A 16,348-nucleotide genomic window follows, 5' to 3' on the forward strand; every position below is an offset into this window, starting at 1 on the left:
GATAGGATCTTGTTAAGGTTGAGCTAGCTGGAAGCTTCTGAAGAGTTTGCTATCGGAACATCTGATGGGAATCAGGAGAGTTGTACATTAGAAGTATTACTTTCTTTGGAAATTTGTAGTCATCGCAGATTGCACGATTTTTATGGATTACGTTATGAAAATTTGAATAATGAGGGATTTGTTTAGGTGATTAAGAGATTCCGTGTGACTAGAGGAATTAAAGGAATCATTAAATTTAGGTTCGACCGTATCCAAACATTGCGGGCATCGTAATAATCGGTGTATTATGAAGTATCTCCAAGAGCTGGACTTCGAAGAAAGGCTATTACCTTGCACTATTTACGTGCTCCCAAAAATACACCTCCGAAGTGTCAGATGATATTGCCAAGGGTCTTCACCTCCGTTCTCGTTAAAAATAGATAACCGCCTGAGGCTTTAATTGTTTGTAGACATACACAGGGGTGCAGTAAAGGCGGAAGAGCATTGTTTGATTAGGATCAGGCTCGAATTAAACAAACTGCAGTTCCTACAAGCAAACGTCCCCTTATCCTAAAATATTTGTTCTATCACCTGAAGCCGAAGCACGGAAAACACAATTCCCCAGAGCATCGAACCGTTTTCACAAGCGATTGCACCCTTTCTCTACCTAAAGCCTTATCACCTTTGACTATCACCAATTTTCCTGCAATCTCACCCTCCGCGAACTCCATCCCAGACAAAAACCTAATTCTCAAGCATTTTCAATCTCCCCACCCACGAACACCACCCGCATCACCTGCCGTTACCCTTTCCGCCGAGCTTCATCCTCAAATCCTCACCCTCTTACGGTCTACATCCCCCCATCCTCCGGCCAGCCGGTAGACAAAGAGAATTAGAATTTAACAGCCCCGGCGAAGGGAAAAACAAAGACAAAAACAGGAGAGGGCGGTATAGAACCGCGCTCGGAACACGCTTAAGCAACATTTCCCCGGAGCGATACAATTTCCACTCGAACAGCCGCGTTTTAAAGTCACCTCGGGCCAAAGCCCCGAGGCTCTCCCCCCCACCCCTTTCGAGCGGATACATTCTAGCGCGTCGCGGCGTTGCGGGGGTGGCTCGTTATTGATCCGTCGCCGGAAAATGCTCCAGGGGGTGGAGCCGGGGTAGTTTTAACCCCTCCAGCGCGCCGCGCGGCCGGATTGGCCGAGGCGCTGGCAAAGATGGCCGACACCGGCGCACGTACCGGAAACGTGACCGGCCACGGTGCACGACGCTCGTTCGACCGCTTTTCTTCGGCTTTTCTTCGTCCTTCCTCCCGCCTGTCGCTCGCTCGCTCGCTCGCGCAAGAAGCAGACCCTTGGGCGAGAGAAGCGGAGCTGACCGACCGAGCGAACCCTTGCCCGCTTCCCCGCCCGGGGTTTTTGCGAAATTTATTACGGCGATATATTCGCATCCATTAGATAGCTCGGTTCCTTCGCCTGCATCCTGCCTCTCCGCTCCCTTCTCTCTCTACGTCCCGTCGCAGCCCGCTTCCCCCCTCAGACGTCTTTCTCCATCCTTCTTACGTCCCGACCTCTGCGTGTAATCAATTACCCCGCCGTGGAATCGGAACGCTCCCCTTTTTTTCGTCTTGTTCCAGGGTATTCGTAACGGAACCGCGCGGCTTGAGATTAATTCCGTTTTCCAATATCGCGTCTTTCTTGTGGGATGATGGAGAAGATTCGCCGGGGGTGGCGTGTATTGGATCATGGAAGAGGATAGGGGATGCGGGAAGGAATTAATTTAGAGTTAGTTTATTTATGGGAGTGTAGTTTTGATGATATTGATGTTTGTCTCGTGTGTGGAGTAGCGAGGAAGGGATGATTAAAGTTGGGGAAGTCTTGTATAATAGTTTTACTCTGTTCTAGGGTTGACCGTTAGAAAATAGAGAAAATCACGATAGAACGTTATTCATTGATTCAATGCATATTCAAAGAATCTCTTAATTATCAAAGTATGTAATAAGGAAAAGGTTTCCCGAGTCATTCTTCAAGATTGAATCTTCAAATCTAGCTACTCATAACATCTCCAACCGAATAAATCCTTTAATACACTCGAGTCTCCTCCGGACCCCAGGCAAAAATCAAGCAAAACAGGAATAACACCCCAGCCCCATAAAATTCCCCAAACTCCGTCGCGCAGGACGATCCTTCCTACGTCCTGCGACTTATCAGGACTCCATGCGACGGGAACGAAATTTTCATCGCGGCCAACGAGCGGAACGCCGCGTAATCCGATGCAACGAGTCGTCCGCATAATTTCTGATCGTTAAGCGTGTCCGACGCGAGTCGCGGACACGCGGCGCAATCGGAACTAATGGCGAGGGCATTAGCGACGAATTGTCAGAGGGAGAAAGAGAGAGACAGAGGTGCAGGGCGTGTGACAAAGAGAGACAGACAGACAGACAGAGGACAGAGAAAGACAGCTATACACGAACGATATAACGTTGAGAGACCATAAACTGCTCGTACCGACCTCCTCGTTGCGCACTTATGTGTGCGCTTAACGCACGCGCAACGGAGACAGAGACTTGGAGAGGGTTTCTCATCTCACGTTGTCTGTGCATGTCGAATATTGGTGGACACCTGTGCCACGCGCGTCTCGGACCCACAAATTACCATGGACTCTCCGGCGTCGTCAAGGTGTTTAATGATTTCCTGGCTGTTAGTCCGCGCCTCGTACACACTATGACGGACAATAGACCTCGAAGAATATGATACCGAGGAGAGATACGCTACACCTTGAATGTAATTGATCACTTGTTTCACGAACAATAAACTTACTTTTCAGTTTCTTTGGCTGGGCATATAGGAATCGATGATGTGGCTCTTGTGCGGTTGGATCGAGTATTGCTCGAGGTTAGGGGCTGTTGGAGGAACGCTTTGGTTCGAGTGGGGATTTTTTTATATAGTTGATGTTTCTCGGAGGGAATTATTGGAGGGAATAGTTGTTTACAGTCGGACATTTTCCAACTGCTTGGTAGAATTATAGGAGCAGCAATTAGAGGGTTGAAGACTGGTGTCTTCTAATTTCTTTGTTTCACGAGGTTCTATTTCTCAATAGATTTGATCGAAATCAGTTTGAAACGTCAATTTTATCACCTTCGGTTTAACGTGAAATCATACCTAAAGACAAATTATAGCCTCAGAAATTAAACAAAACGTAAAGGCTAAAGCAGTATTCAAGAAAATAGAATAAAAGCTTTAATAGTCACTGTTACAATCACGTCTCCTTTGTCTGAGCTTCGAAGTGAATTCACAAATGACTTCTCATCTTCGAAGTCGTTAAATTTATAAAATACCGAATGTATTTTACACCGACGCGGAAATTATTAGGCTACCTAAGGGTTCTCGAGCGATTTCGCTCGTAGAATAGAAAAGCGACGGGACCGCCGGGGGCCGGGATAAGGAATGTTTAATTCGCTTTAATTATTCGACGGAATCCAGCCGTCTTGTTTGCCGATGTGGCAGTAAAAGGGTGAAGGGGTCGAGGATCTTGGAGGTTGTTCGGACTGCAGAAGGTAGGAGAAACTCGGAGGTTGAGATACTTTGGCCTCTCGGGGGCCGCGGTCGATACCGCGTCTCCGCGAGGGAAGCAGTGTTGCCAACTGGCTTGTCTGGAATTTGCACTTTCTTAGCGGGCTGTTTCGCCGCGTTGAGGCACCACCCTGTCTTCCATCTGCGTCGAAGAGCGCTCCAAAGAAATCCTACGGAAATTCTTCGTCGCGTTTCGAAACCTTCTCTGATTTCCACCACAGCTAAACCCAGCGATCAAATTTTCGTCTTATCACCGAGCTGAGGATTTACTTCGAAATTTACATATTTATAAACAATATTCACGAAACTGGCATTCCTCTATTCCCGCCAGTACGTTAGATGACGATTCCACCAAATATTCCATCGTTTGACGAACAGGAACGCAATATAAACCTCATAATTTTGTTTGTTCCCTGTCACAGAACTATCCCTGCTACAACTGACTAAAGATTTATTAACGACTCTCGGTTTTATTCAAATATTTATTACGCCGGCGCACACTCGCCCACAAGTTCCACGAATTCAGCGCCCAACGCTCGCAATTTCGTATTCCTAATGCCTCTCTAATCCAGCCTCGCGAACGGTCACCCACCAGAAATATTGTCAAAGCGACACCGATTGCCCCCGCAACGAGCTCTAAACGTTTCCTCGCCGTCATGAATCTCCGAAACCGATGCACAGACATCCGCCGGAACAATCTGGGAACAAGACGATCCGTCCGAGCGGCTTTACGTCCCGCGGATTCCTCAATAAACAGCGAGAGGAGAGCCCGCCCGGACGAAATGCTTAGAGCGCCGGCTAGATGACCGGTCGTATAAAGTTATTTAAGTGAACCGTCGTGGAAAGCAGCCTGCCAGGGTCGCCTTTCGACGCGACGCGTTTATGGGGGCCCGGCGGAGGTCAGGCCGACGGAAAAAGTCCCGTCGTGACCAATCCAAGGCGAAACATCGTTCGGAAAAGGTAAACACTCGTCCACCCTTTCCCCGGACGCCGGTTTTTCTATTCCTTTTTTGCATAACCTCGGTAGGAAAAGCGCGTCGGCGCGGATTTACGAGGTCATCCGAACACTCTGTTCGCCACGGGACGAAAACATGCAGATTATGGCCTCTCGAAATACCCCTGTCGTCGGGAAACCTTCGGCAGGGGCGCGAGTAATCCAGCGGGGGTTGTAAACCTTCGTTCCTCTTTTTTCCCCCCGCTCCCCCTGCGGCCGTTGCGAGCCGACCTTTCTTCGGTAATGGCGGCGGAGCACCTTTGAAGAAATTCCCGTCGGGGCTCCGAGAGTCCTCCCGATGTTACGAAACTTTCTAATTGCCGGTGATCATCGGCGGAACTGTTTCGAGAGCGGCGGACACGGGGTCCCGTGGCGTGCTCGGGATCAATTGTCTCGTTGCCGGTGAAAAGTTAGGGTTGAATTTCAGACCGTTCGGACTTTGAATATTGCGGAGGATATAAGGACTATATATTATGAGTAATATAAATTAAAATCGATACGTAGAGTTCGGTATAATGTAATTCTTGTTACGAAGCCTTTGTGCTGAAGGGTTGATTTATTCGATGAATACGATCTTTTGAGTATTTCACAGTGGAGTATAGTTGAAAAACCGTTTGATGTACCTCTGCAAGACGAGTATATTTATGAAATTAATGAAGATTGAGTCGGAATTTAGATGGAAATGAAGCGGTGTAGTCTGTTCGATCGGTTTCCTTCGAAGAGGATCGCGTGAAGCTCTCCGTGACGAATCAGAAATTAATTAGCCAACCGCGGAACAAGTAAATCGTAAAATAAATTCACACGGGATACGGTATCCTCGGAGGACAACATAATCGGTCGCAGTAAAAGCGCAATAACGATCGTGGGAACGGAGAAAAAGTCGACGCCGGGAAGAGGGAAACCGGCCGAGTGTGTTTCCTGAACGTTTCGAATATTAGGGAAGCTTGCGGAGGAAAGCACGTGCTCTAGCTCGTTCACTCTCAATTTCAATGTGTTTTTATTGCGCCTCTTAAATTCGCATTTATGAGCTCTTATGTTCCTCTTCCTCCGTCCTCCCCTCCACCGCGGCGCAACCCTGTCCTCGTTCTGTTCCAGCTTGCCGGGAGTGGACCGCGTTCGCGGACCGTCTTAACCCTTACGTATTTACGCGCCATCGCCGTTCGACTACGGTCCCGCATACGCTCGCGTCCTTATTTTTAGAGTCTCCTTACGTACCAACGGAAATAACGAGCGCCTCAGAAAATTCCACAATGGCCCATTTACGATTTGTTTGTACGCGCCTGTGTTGCAACTGCTTGGCAACAGGATTCTATTCCTTGTGGACAATTTCGGAACATGTGAATCTATTAAATCAGTCTTCTTCTAATCGAAACATCGGTGTAAATTGATTATCTTCTAATATTTCATTGGACTTGGGAGAATCAAATATATCCAGGGGTTGAATTTTGAATTCAGGTTGACTTTGATCTTGTTATACGGATTAATTTGGAGACGATTGTCGAGGTTAAATTCTGATATTTGGAATACTAATTTACGGAAATGATTTAATTGCTCAAATTGCGAGAGGTGAATTTATGTAGCTTCTTTTTGATAGTATTTAATTCGTCCATAAGGGGTTAATCATTCTTAAACGTTTTATTTTTGGAAGAACGTGTTTAAGGGCGGAGGGTTAAGTCATAAGTGGCGAGGTTTAAATGGCTGATAATTGTGACGTACGTCTCGAGACAATCGGGACCATAAATATTTTAATAATCCAGCCTTTCATGGCTGCGCCGCGGAGTTGGTCGTCTCGCGTCGCGCGACATTCAATTCCAGTGGCCGATCGGGTTATTAAATGACCATTGTTCTCGCGGCCATTTCGGTGCCATTGGCTCTGGTCAAGCGTGACCACGTCGAACATAATTATGTTGCCGCATAAATTCTGTTTGTTAACTATTCGCGGACGAGACGGACGTACTTTCTGTTTAGGACGCTGCCCACAGTGAAACGGGATCGTTCGTCGAAGATTTATAAGCGGGATGGAACAATGTTTTAGTGTAGCGCAGTTCCTCTGCTGTCTTATTTGATACAATGAAGATATCTCGAGAGATTGTTCTATTAGATGGTACATACGATATTTGTATAACAATATTGTCGTCGTTGGTGCTACAGAACTCGAAGGAAAACCGAACATTCTTCATTAAGGTGAATGTTAGAGCAAACATGCGAATGTTATGCGATTGGAAGGGTTTCTACAGGACGCGACGGGAAGGGAACACTGCGGAGAAGTAAGAATTCAATTCTTTTGTATTCAAATGAAATATTATTGTTGTCTATTAGGGTAGACTGAAACGGATCGGATCAGTTCAGATTTAACAGCGAAAATAATGGACGTTAATGGACATTCAGCTTCAACATTAGCAAAACACGCTTTTTAAAAACTAAGAAATCCTCGTTTTACAATTAAAAAGCTGAAAAGTGAGGAATATCCGATTCACCCCCAATTCCGGAGTGACTACTATACTTCAGAGCAAAAGCAGGCATAGAATAAGCACAGAAATTCTCTCCTTCAATAAATTATTCATGGCAAAATAGTCGTATCGATCGTAGCTGAGAAATCATAGGGCAAAGGATTAATATGAATATTAGAACAAAAGGGTGCGCTTGAAGTGTTCCTATGGAGAAAAACGGTTTCCACTGATCGCGACCGTGGAAAAAGTGAAAATTCGATAAGATTCAACAGAAAAATCGAAGTTTATTCACACTTAGCATAAAATAGCCCTATTATCTTTCGGTAATATGAATATCAGAGCAAAAGGGTGCACGCGACGCTTCGAAAAAGAGACTACAGGGAACGCGACCGCTTTATTGGACGGTTTCTATACACTGAAAGACATGTCGGGGGTTCGTGGCAGGGCGAAAGCCCACGGCCATCCCACCGCAGGTATCCACGGTTTAATGCTTTCGTTTCTAAGGTTGTAAATTTATTGGGCCCGCAACCTCGGACTTTGTATCCGGACGGCCCTTTTGACGAACGATGATCAACGATAAATTGTGACTTTACAAACCTGCCGAGTGGCGTTATTTAAACGCGGTGGCCGTCTATTCGAGGCTGACCATTCGCAGATTACGCTGCTATAAAATAATGAACATAAAACACGCGGCGGATCGACGTGGCACCGACTCGGCTCTCTCCGCGCGGCGCACAATTAAGTGATCACTCTTTTTTGAACATATTTTTATTAGCTGCTCGCAAGTTTTTCGAGGACTCGCCCCGTGAATTTCGATAAAGACGCTGCTCGCCGGGAGATAACCGTCTCTAACGAGAATCGCACGCTTGTTCCTTTTTAAATTGAAACTCGACTGGAAGGGTTACGCAAGAAAGCATATTATCCGACGAATTAGAATGTATTTAACGAGTAAAGCAATTAAGCTGAAGGCGTTTACGCGGCTCGATTGATTTGTTATGTACTTCGGAGTGTTCATAACTACACAGACATTCGCTTTTAGTTACAGTGTTCTGTCGGGTCTAAAGTGAAATTAGGAGGTTTGTTAATTCCGTAGTTATACTTGTAAGAGTGTCAAAGTGATTTCTTACCAGTCCCAAAGAAACGACACTCGTAAATTATTCCGTGACTTTAATCTATAATTGAGGAAAGTACAACAATTTACACGTGATACCTGTTTATTTGCATTTGTTGTATCTTATAGTTTTTCTACAATATAAATTCTTCTATATATATATATATATTTGTAAATCTCCAGGTATTTATTAGTTTCAAAGTTCTATAGCTTGAAGTTGCATTTGCTCATTAGGGAAGAGGTCTCTTCGCCATGCGAGACTCATAACCGAACAATTTCGTCGGATAGGACGGCGGTCGGCGAGCAGAGATGGCGATCGAAAATAAACGAGCGGCCATCGTGCGAGCGGAGTCGCGGGGAACCTATTAAGATATCGTGGGCTGGACCTAAAAAATCTCGAGGCGGCCTGGACCGAACCAATCGCCGGAATTAACATTAAAATCGGCGCGAGAGCTACTCCTTCGAAATTCCCGCTCCGATCGTATCTCTCTCCCCTTCCCTTTCGTTCTTTTCCTCTCTACTCTCTCTCTTTTTCGCCGTCTGCCCATTAATTAAAGTATTTCATGTCACGTGGCGGTCTAGCACAAAGGACAATTAATATATTTGACATTTTTATCGTTCGCTTTGGATACGGTCGGCCGGCGAAAAAGGGTTGTGTCGCGGAAACGAATATGGCGAACGTGTTTTCGGGAAATTTACGGAGTCCAATTAAAAACCTGTGGCCGTACAGATATACTTCAACAGAGAACACAACATTCTTTAATCATCGTTCTCCGAATTATTGAAAAATTCTATGGAAACGTCTAAAGAACGAACGTCACCGAAACGTTCCAGTTGCTCTTTCTTGGATCTTTGGATGATTACGGATAAGAAAGTATCTAAATAAAGGACAAAAACGAGATGCTTCCAACGTGCTGTTTTTAAATTGTCGAGAGAGAAGCTGATGGCTTCGGATTTGTCTTCGAAGAGGATCAAAGTTCCGGTAGACGGACGGAAGACTTCGGCAGGCAATAATAAGAGGTTCTTCCAGAGGGAGGCACGGATGAAGATATTGAGCCTTGATGGGCTAAAATGTCGGCGGAACGACGAAGACATAAACTCGATGCACATCGGCAGCGAGCAGTTTCTGGCCTGGCGAGCGCAACGCGCCTTTACAGGTGAAGGAGTCATTACAAGATACTCGGGCAAACAATAACGGCCGCCATAGAGCGCCGGCCGGGAACCTTTGCCCGCGAGATTTGACTAAACTCATCCCGACAATGATGCTTCCAACAATAACTACTCATTGCTACTTCGAACTTCGATGAAACATAAGAGTTGATGTGTCCTTGTCTTTTTCACCTTACTGTAACGTAGGAAGAAAAATTCTTAAGATAATTAACACTAGAACCACACCGAGGACCTAAACTGTTTTTAGAAAATCTATAATAATCTACTAAGCTTCCAATTAATCTATATTTCAATTTAACCACTACCAAATCAACTTATTTAATAATCTCTCAAAGAAGCACCTGCGCCTTTTCAGCAATGGTAACAGAAGAAATCAAGAATGAATGATTTTGAGCAATCCAGTGGTTCTAGCGTTAAGAAAAACAGCTTTAAGGTTCCTCCAGTTAGTTATCAACACGATTGTTGCAAGAAAACGTGATCCAAATCCATTAGCAGGGACTCCGTTTGTGGGTGGAGTCCAAGTAAAACGAGAAACCAATCGATTCCCGCGAAAGCGAAACGATCCGCAGGAAGAAGTCGGTTGTCGGAACGCCGGTGCCGCGGTGCGGTGGCAGAAAATAAATAATTGAATCTCGTGTAAATCGCGTCACGTGGATAAAGACAATAGGCGATCTCTAATAAACGTCGGCGCGTTTCGCGGAATGCTCAAACGTCCGCTGGAAGCGTTCCGCAAACGATCGTGCCGGGTATTTTTACGAGCGGTCGCGCTTTCGCTCCGATTCGCCACGATACCGATGATGATTGCTGGACGGTGACGACGGGGATGATGACGACGATGATGATAGGAGGTAATGAGCGGCCTCGGCACCGCCGCGAGAAAGCGCTCTTCGTTCCGGCGACGTCCGGAGACGGGCTTAAACGTTTCCGAGAGACGGAAGCGGGTTCAATCAATGGCCGAAGGGGCTTTTCCCTCGTATTTTGCGGAGCCGCGGTAATAGGCAACGAAATAAAAGCTAGTGACTCAATCAGCCGGCGTTCTGCTCCGCGACTTCTGCGCCCTTCGCTCGGGCTCCTCGCGCGCAATCAACCGCCTGGGGATCCGCGATCGTGGAGGTCGCGGCTGGTGGGGCCTGAAACGTTCCGTTTCCTGAATGGCTAGGTGAGTTTAGAAGAGCTGAAGAGCTAGAGAGAAATTTGAAGGATTTCGGAATCCTTCGGCTGGGGTCGGGGAAACTTTCAGAGCCCTGTCCATGTTTGGAAGCAAACGTTGAGATGAGTTTCTATCAGAGGATCTATAGGAATAAGAAACTATATAATATCAGTTCCATCGATGGACCATAATTAAAAGGAAATATCATTCTCATCTTCCCAGATGTCTACTTATACCTAATGGCATTGCATTACACATAAATCATGCTTCGTCTTAACATAAATCGAATGTCTAGTTCTCACTAGAGACGATTACTGTTCACATCGCGTTAAACGCGATTTCTCTGCATCCACAAGTCCCTCTGAAATGCTCGAAAAATCAGTAACATAAAGCAGCATGATCCACCGCAGGCAAATCAGAATCCAAAGACACCCTGAGGGCAAAACAACGCAGTGATCCGTCTACACCAGAAAACACAGCGAGCAACGGGGGGAGGGTCGATGGAAGAAGCTCGCGGTGGATCATGTCATCGACAAAACGCTCGGCCGGCGTTTTACAAAGTACAAGGTTCGGTCACGTTCGCCGCAGGTGCTACACAGAAGGCAGTCCGCAGGTAGATACGGTGGCCGCCTGATTGGCCTGCTTCGACCGGGTTCCATCCTACGGGTTTAGCGACGCTAGTGTGTTGAGGGCAAAGAGAGGCGGTCGTTGTTACGTGTCGTTCGCAACGAGACTCGTCTTGGTGCGCGGTTTGCTCTCTTCAGGGCTCGGGCCAGCCAGCGAGTAGGCTGAAGCAAAGGGGAGAGAAAGAAAGAAGGAGGAATGAAGAGCGAGCGGGACCGAGACTAGCTGGCAGAGGGAAAGAGAGAGAGAGACAGAGGGAACAGCCGAGAAAGAGGCCGCTACAGTTGGAGCATAGTAAATCCCGTTGGCCGGTGCCTACCGACGATCAGGCCTGGCGGCGGCTGCACGCGTAGTGTAGACCCGCGAACCTTTGGCAGCGAGCTCTAACTCGTCGTTAGCCCGTTCGCCGTGTGTATTTCCGTTCCGTTACGTTCGCCAATGCGTGTATAGACCCGCGGAGGCTCAAGCCCACCGTTTCGCTACTCGCACGCTAGCCTAGCCGCAGTCGAAACCTCGCCACCACGCGATTCTTCGGCAGCTACAATTCTGCTCCCTCTCGCGCGCGCGTTCCTGGTGATTCTTCTTGTTCCTCTTACCTCCGACTGGTCTGCTCCCTTCGCGAATCGGTATTCCACGTGTGCGGGACTCGGGGTTAGGATTCGATTGGTTTCGAGTTGGGAGTCTAGAGAGGCTTCGGGTACCGGGAACAGGTTGATCAGAAGATTCTCTGTTATCATTGTTGTACTTGCATGTTTGGGGATTGGAGTAATTATAGCCTTATAGTATTCCTCCTTTATCTTTGGGTTTCGAGATCCTTCAGACTCGTGAATCGGATTCCGTTAGGATCAATGAGATGCGAGGAGCTAACGGGGTAATCAGATCCAACTCTCGGGTTTCCGTTTGAGCCAATTCCTTCAATTCTGTGGGGTCTCGGTGAGTGTCAGTTGAAAAGGCTCGAGTAACTCAGAGGTCGGGGGCCGTGTGTCGCGTTGCAGTGAGTGCTTAGTAACGAAGTTCGACAATGCTGATCGGGAAGACTGTGCGCGGAGGTTAAGTGATCGAGGAAACGTGAAAAGGAAGTTCGGTTTCGACTGGTTCCTTTGTGTTCGGTTCGAAGGAGGGGACTGGGAGAGACAGAGGAGAAAGAGGGAAAGAGAGACAGTATCCGATGTGTCTGGTCGGGCACGTTGAGATCGACTTGAACGTGCGTTGGATGTTTCAGCAGCTGGAAAACAGGACGGCATGGACTAGCCGCTCGGGTCGTGGAAACCCTTGGAAGGGAAAAGGGCAGCAGCATCCCCTCCCTGCGGCCTGGTACCGTCGCGACGCACGACGACGCGGCACCGTCGCCACACCGCACCGACCTCTTCACCATCGTCTTCTCAGCCGGAAGGTGAGTGCATTGTGATACCGAGTTCACCTTCGCTTTTATCTTTGCCATGGACAGCCGAGCCGAGGCCTATTTACATACCAGCCACTCACTGGCCGAACCTGTCGACTTTTTTTCTTTGACTTTTTAAAGCTTTATCGCCAAGGCAGTAGATTGACTCTTATCTTTGTATATTTTAGAATGAATTTTTTTATTATTGAGTTTGATACCATGAAATAAATATTCTATACAAGAAATGGAATGATGAAGATTACTTCAGGATACTGTTTTAGGCATTTCATAGGTTAAAGCTGCACCTGTGATAATGAAATAGAATACATCTCACTGATGAGTTTTACCTTTTCTTTGGTCGAGTCAAGGATTTGGGCAATGAGTGGCTTGAATATGGAATTATTTAGCGTTGGATAACGATCCATGAAGCGTTTCAGACTTCTGTCTGCTATGGATGATAGGATTGAATCTAAACTTGACTGAACCAAGATGATCGTTAAGATTGAACCGAGAAATACACTGCGCACGATTGAATCCCAGATTTGTTCGAAGTGTAGATCATTAATTGTTACGAGTTTCTGAGGATCAACTGTAGCGGATAATTCATGCTCGCGTGACAAGCGAATCGAGGATAGCGTCCTTCGAGGCTAGCTTTTTATTAAACAAATGTGAGAACTAGCGAGTGAGAGTTAGATTTCGGTTCGAATCTAGGTCAGGACAGTTTAGACTTCCTTTTCCCGATAGGAAAAGAGGATTTCTAATAGCAACTGTTGCTCGTATCTTTTATGACGTGAAATGAGCATGCACTGTCGCTTTCTCTTTGGAAGGATATAGAGCAGTTCGGAACGCGAAAGTTTTTGGAAAACTGAGACCGCGGTTTCTTAGATCTGAAAGGTGAGAGTCGATTCCGATTATTATACAAATATTTCCCAAGGAATGTTCGATACTCAAGAATCGTTGCTAGCACCCTGTCTTCCGGTCTCCATGACTAAATGTTGAACATAGGGCTATTCCTTGAGTAACTTAAGTAGAGAAAGTACACAGTGGCCAGACAAAGAAATCAACTGAAAATCCTACACACTGTTCACACTTTCTTTCGTACCGACTCGATGAAAATGCTGCAACATCCTCAAAATCCGACGCTAATTTAACTGAAACCTCTGTAACTCGACGGTGTTCGCTTTCCGTAACGAATCGACTCAATTATTATTACACACTCCGAAGGATTCCCTGGATCCGGAAGTAGTAAATCCCCTAAACCCAGTGACGCTGGCACGTCCCGCGCAAGAAGAAGGAATCCCAGCGTCACGTTTTCACGGGGCGGTCCTCGTAATCCGGAGATTAACGGTCGGCCGCGTCGGTGTCCGCGTCGCCCTTCCCCGGTTTAATGCGAATCCACGACGGGGCTTTTGTTTTATCATCAGCTATCAGCGGCCATATTTCAGGCCACGGTGCCGCGCGGCGTATGATCTTCATTAGGACACTGGAATTCCCGGCACGGAGAGAAAGAGAGAGAGAGAGACGAGGCAATTTCATTAAACGGGCCGCGAAAGAAAGCTTCTCCCCGCGCGTCGGGGAACCATCAACGCGCGCGAGCGACTTCGTTTTCTCTCCGGTCCCCTTCGTTTTACGATCACTCGATGGTTACGCGCATGTTTCACCATTATTTCGTCCGGCTAGGTTTCTATGTGTCCTCCAAGCCGCACGCGTGCCCCTCGCCGGGGACCCAGTTGTAAAAGGCCAGCGAATAACGCCCGCTATCTAAATTACGCGCGACTGATTGCACGCTGGGGCATACTAGCTAGTTGCGCGGTGATTATTCGAACTGGTGATACCGGGTTTCTTGGTCAGTCGGTGGCTCGGTCGGCTCGCTGGATGAATTCTATAGTTTCGAGGACAATGGATGCTTTCGTTGGTTCTTGAGATTGGAGGACCCGTTGTTCCCTGTTAATAACTGTTCGAGCAGCGAGAATTAATAGCGATCATTGACTGCATGGAAAATGATGCTCTCTTGTTGATCTTGTAGACAAGATTGTTCTTCGCAACGATTAACCTTTAAACTTAACATTGACTGCACGCCATGCAGTCAGAGTAGGCACTTTATGAGAGGACATTTGTAGACTCAAATGCTTCTAACCGCGTCTTCAAACCTCGGGGCTCAACAATAACTGACGATAATAGACACACAAATTACTGAAACCGAGAGTGCAGCTTCTTCGCTGTCACTTCTGTGTCACATAAGATTCCCCCTCCTCTAGACGAAGATTTGTGGAATGAGCTTCGAGAATCCTTTGCACGCTACAGATTATCCACATCGGAAGATCCCTAAGGCAATTTTCTAGCTTTTCCCCTGTTCATCCACTCGAAAGTGGAACTAGCAGGTTCACGTGGACCTGGCAGTGGAAGCCAGGTCTCGCAACATCTTGTCGCGGGTGCTGTTGAACCCGCGCGGCGGAGCCCGACCTGCCGTTGGCGTCCATGGGATGGTAGCGGCGGCGTTGGCTCTCGACCGGTCTTCTCGCGTGGGGATAAAGACGCAAAGCGACGACGCTGCAGCCGGCCGGTGGAATAAATAAAATTCAGAATTTATGGAAAACGAGGGGCGAAAGGTGGACGTTGGCAACCGGCGTGCACGCGAGAGAGGGAGCAGAGGAGAAAGAGAAACGGAGGGAGCGATGTAGCCGTTGCCGGCCGAGCCGGGTAGCAATCCCTCGGTCAGCGCTAGAGAAGCTCCCCGATGAATTTGAATAAAAATGGGACGCAGAAAGAGGCGGAATGGCCGAAGGGGGAACGGAGAAACACAGAGAGGAGCCACGCTGGCCGTGTATAGAACAGGGGTGGTCGAATGGGTAGGCGGTTATGGCGCGTCGCGTTTCTGCTCGCACGGGAAAAATGGATACTCTGATACGTCGGTGTGCGCGGCGTCCCCCATATACGACTAACATGTTTTTACAACGTCGGTTTATGTTGTCGTGTTGAAAAGACTGATCGGTAGGACGAAGTCACTCGTCTTCCATCCCCCTGTCGACCATTGGTTCCTTTTTTCGCGATGTTTGAAATATGCACTTCGACGGAAGATACTGATTTCGGGGAAGAATGAGGGCTGAAATGAAGAAGTGGTAGAGTAAGGGTAATGGCTAGAGGAATTTGTATTTTTGGAGACTTCTTTGTGATCATTGAAGTTTTTGGATTTCTTGGTAGATTCATCGAGGTTTGAAATCAGCTTGTTGGGTATTGTAGAAAGATTTTGTTACGCTTTATTTATGGGTAGCAGTGGGATTTTGAAAAGTGTACAATTGTGTTTCGTATGTTTCTAGTGTTTCTGTGCGTCGATTTGATATCGTTACGTCGGGTATATCTTCATTTCCTCTGGAGAACGGTTTGCAAAACATCGGTGTGAACGGTTCGCGTAGAAAGTCAGCGTTGAAAAAGAAAATTAGTCATGGAATGCCCTAATAGATACGGCGGTGTACAGTGATAATGGATACACACAGCGAACGGGAATCGTAGAATTGTTTTTTACAGAATCGCTCGAAATTGGATCACAGAAGCCGCAGTTCCAATGGTATTAATTATATTTCCAGGCCTCTCTCGATTCCGCAGTTCCTCGCCGGATCAATGAACAATATCTCGTGCAGCGATCGCGGCGGTCTCGCTCTAATTAATAGCACGCAATAAACGCGATTCGATTTTCTATAAATTTCCGCTGCCACACCGTGTGAAAGAATACGCGACCGTCGGTCTCGGAATTCCGTTCTTTCGAAACTCCTCCAATTTCCTTCGACGTTATACGATCCTTATTCGGAGCCGACCATAAATCTGATCACGATTTGGCGCAGCTCTAGATTCGATTTAATTAATAGCGACTCGTATACGTACTGGCATATTTCCACGCTGTTCAACCCTTTACTTTA

General features: G+C 47.1%; 1 protein-coding gene across 3 annotated transcripts in view; it reads left to right on the forward strand.

Moving 5' to 3' along the window:
• LOC116424229 (uncharacterized) overlaps positions 1-16,348 on the forward strand; it is a 51,768-nt gene that overhangs the window by 24,080 nt on the left and 11,340 nt on the right. For 2 of the 3 annotated variants that reach the window (XM_076367631.1, XM_076367629.1), the window contains exon 3: positions 12,276-12,446. In XM_076367631.1, the coding sequence (XP_076223746.1) occupies positions 12,276-12,446 (171 nt within the window). The remainder of the gene's footprint in view (positions 1-12,275; positions 12,447-16,348) is intronic. The other variant, XM_076367630.1, reaches the window with a different exon arrangement.

This window comes from Nomia melanderi, chromosome 5, assembly GCF_051020985.1.
Source record: "Nomia melanderi isolate GNS246 chromosome 5, iyNomMela1, whole genome shotgun sequence".
NCBI lineage: Eukaryota > Metazoa > Arthropoda > Insecta > Hymenoptera > Halictidae > Nomia > Nomia melanderi.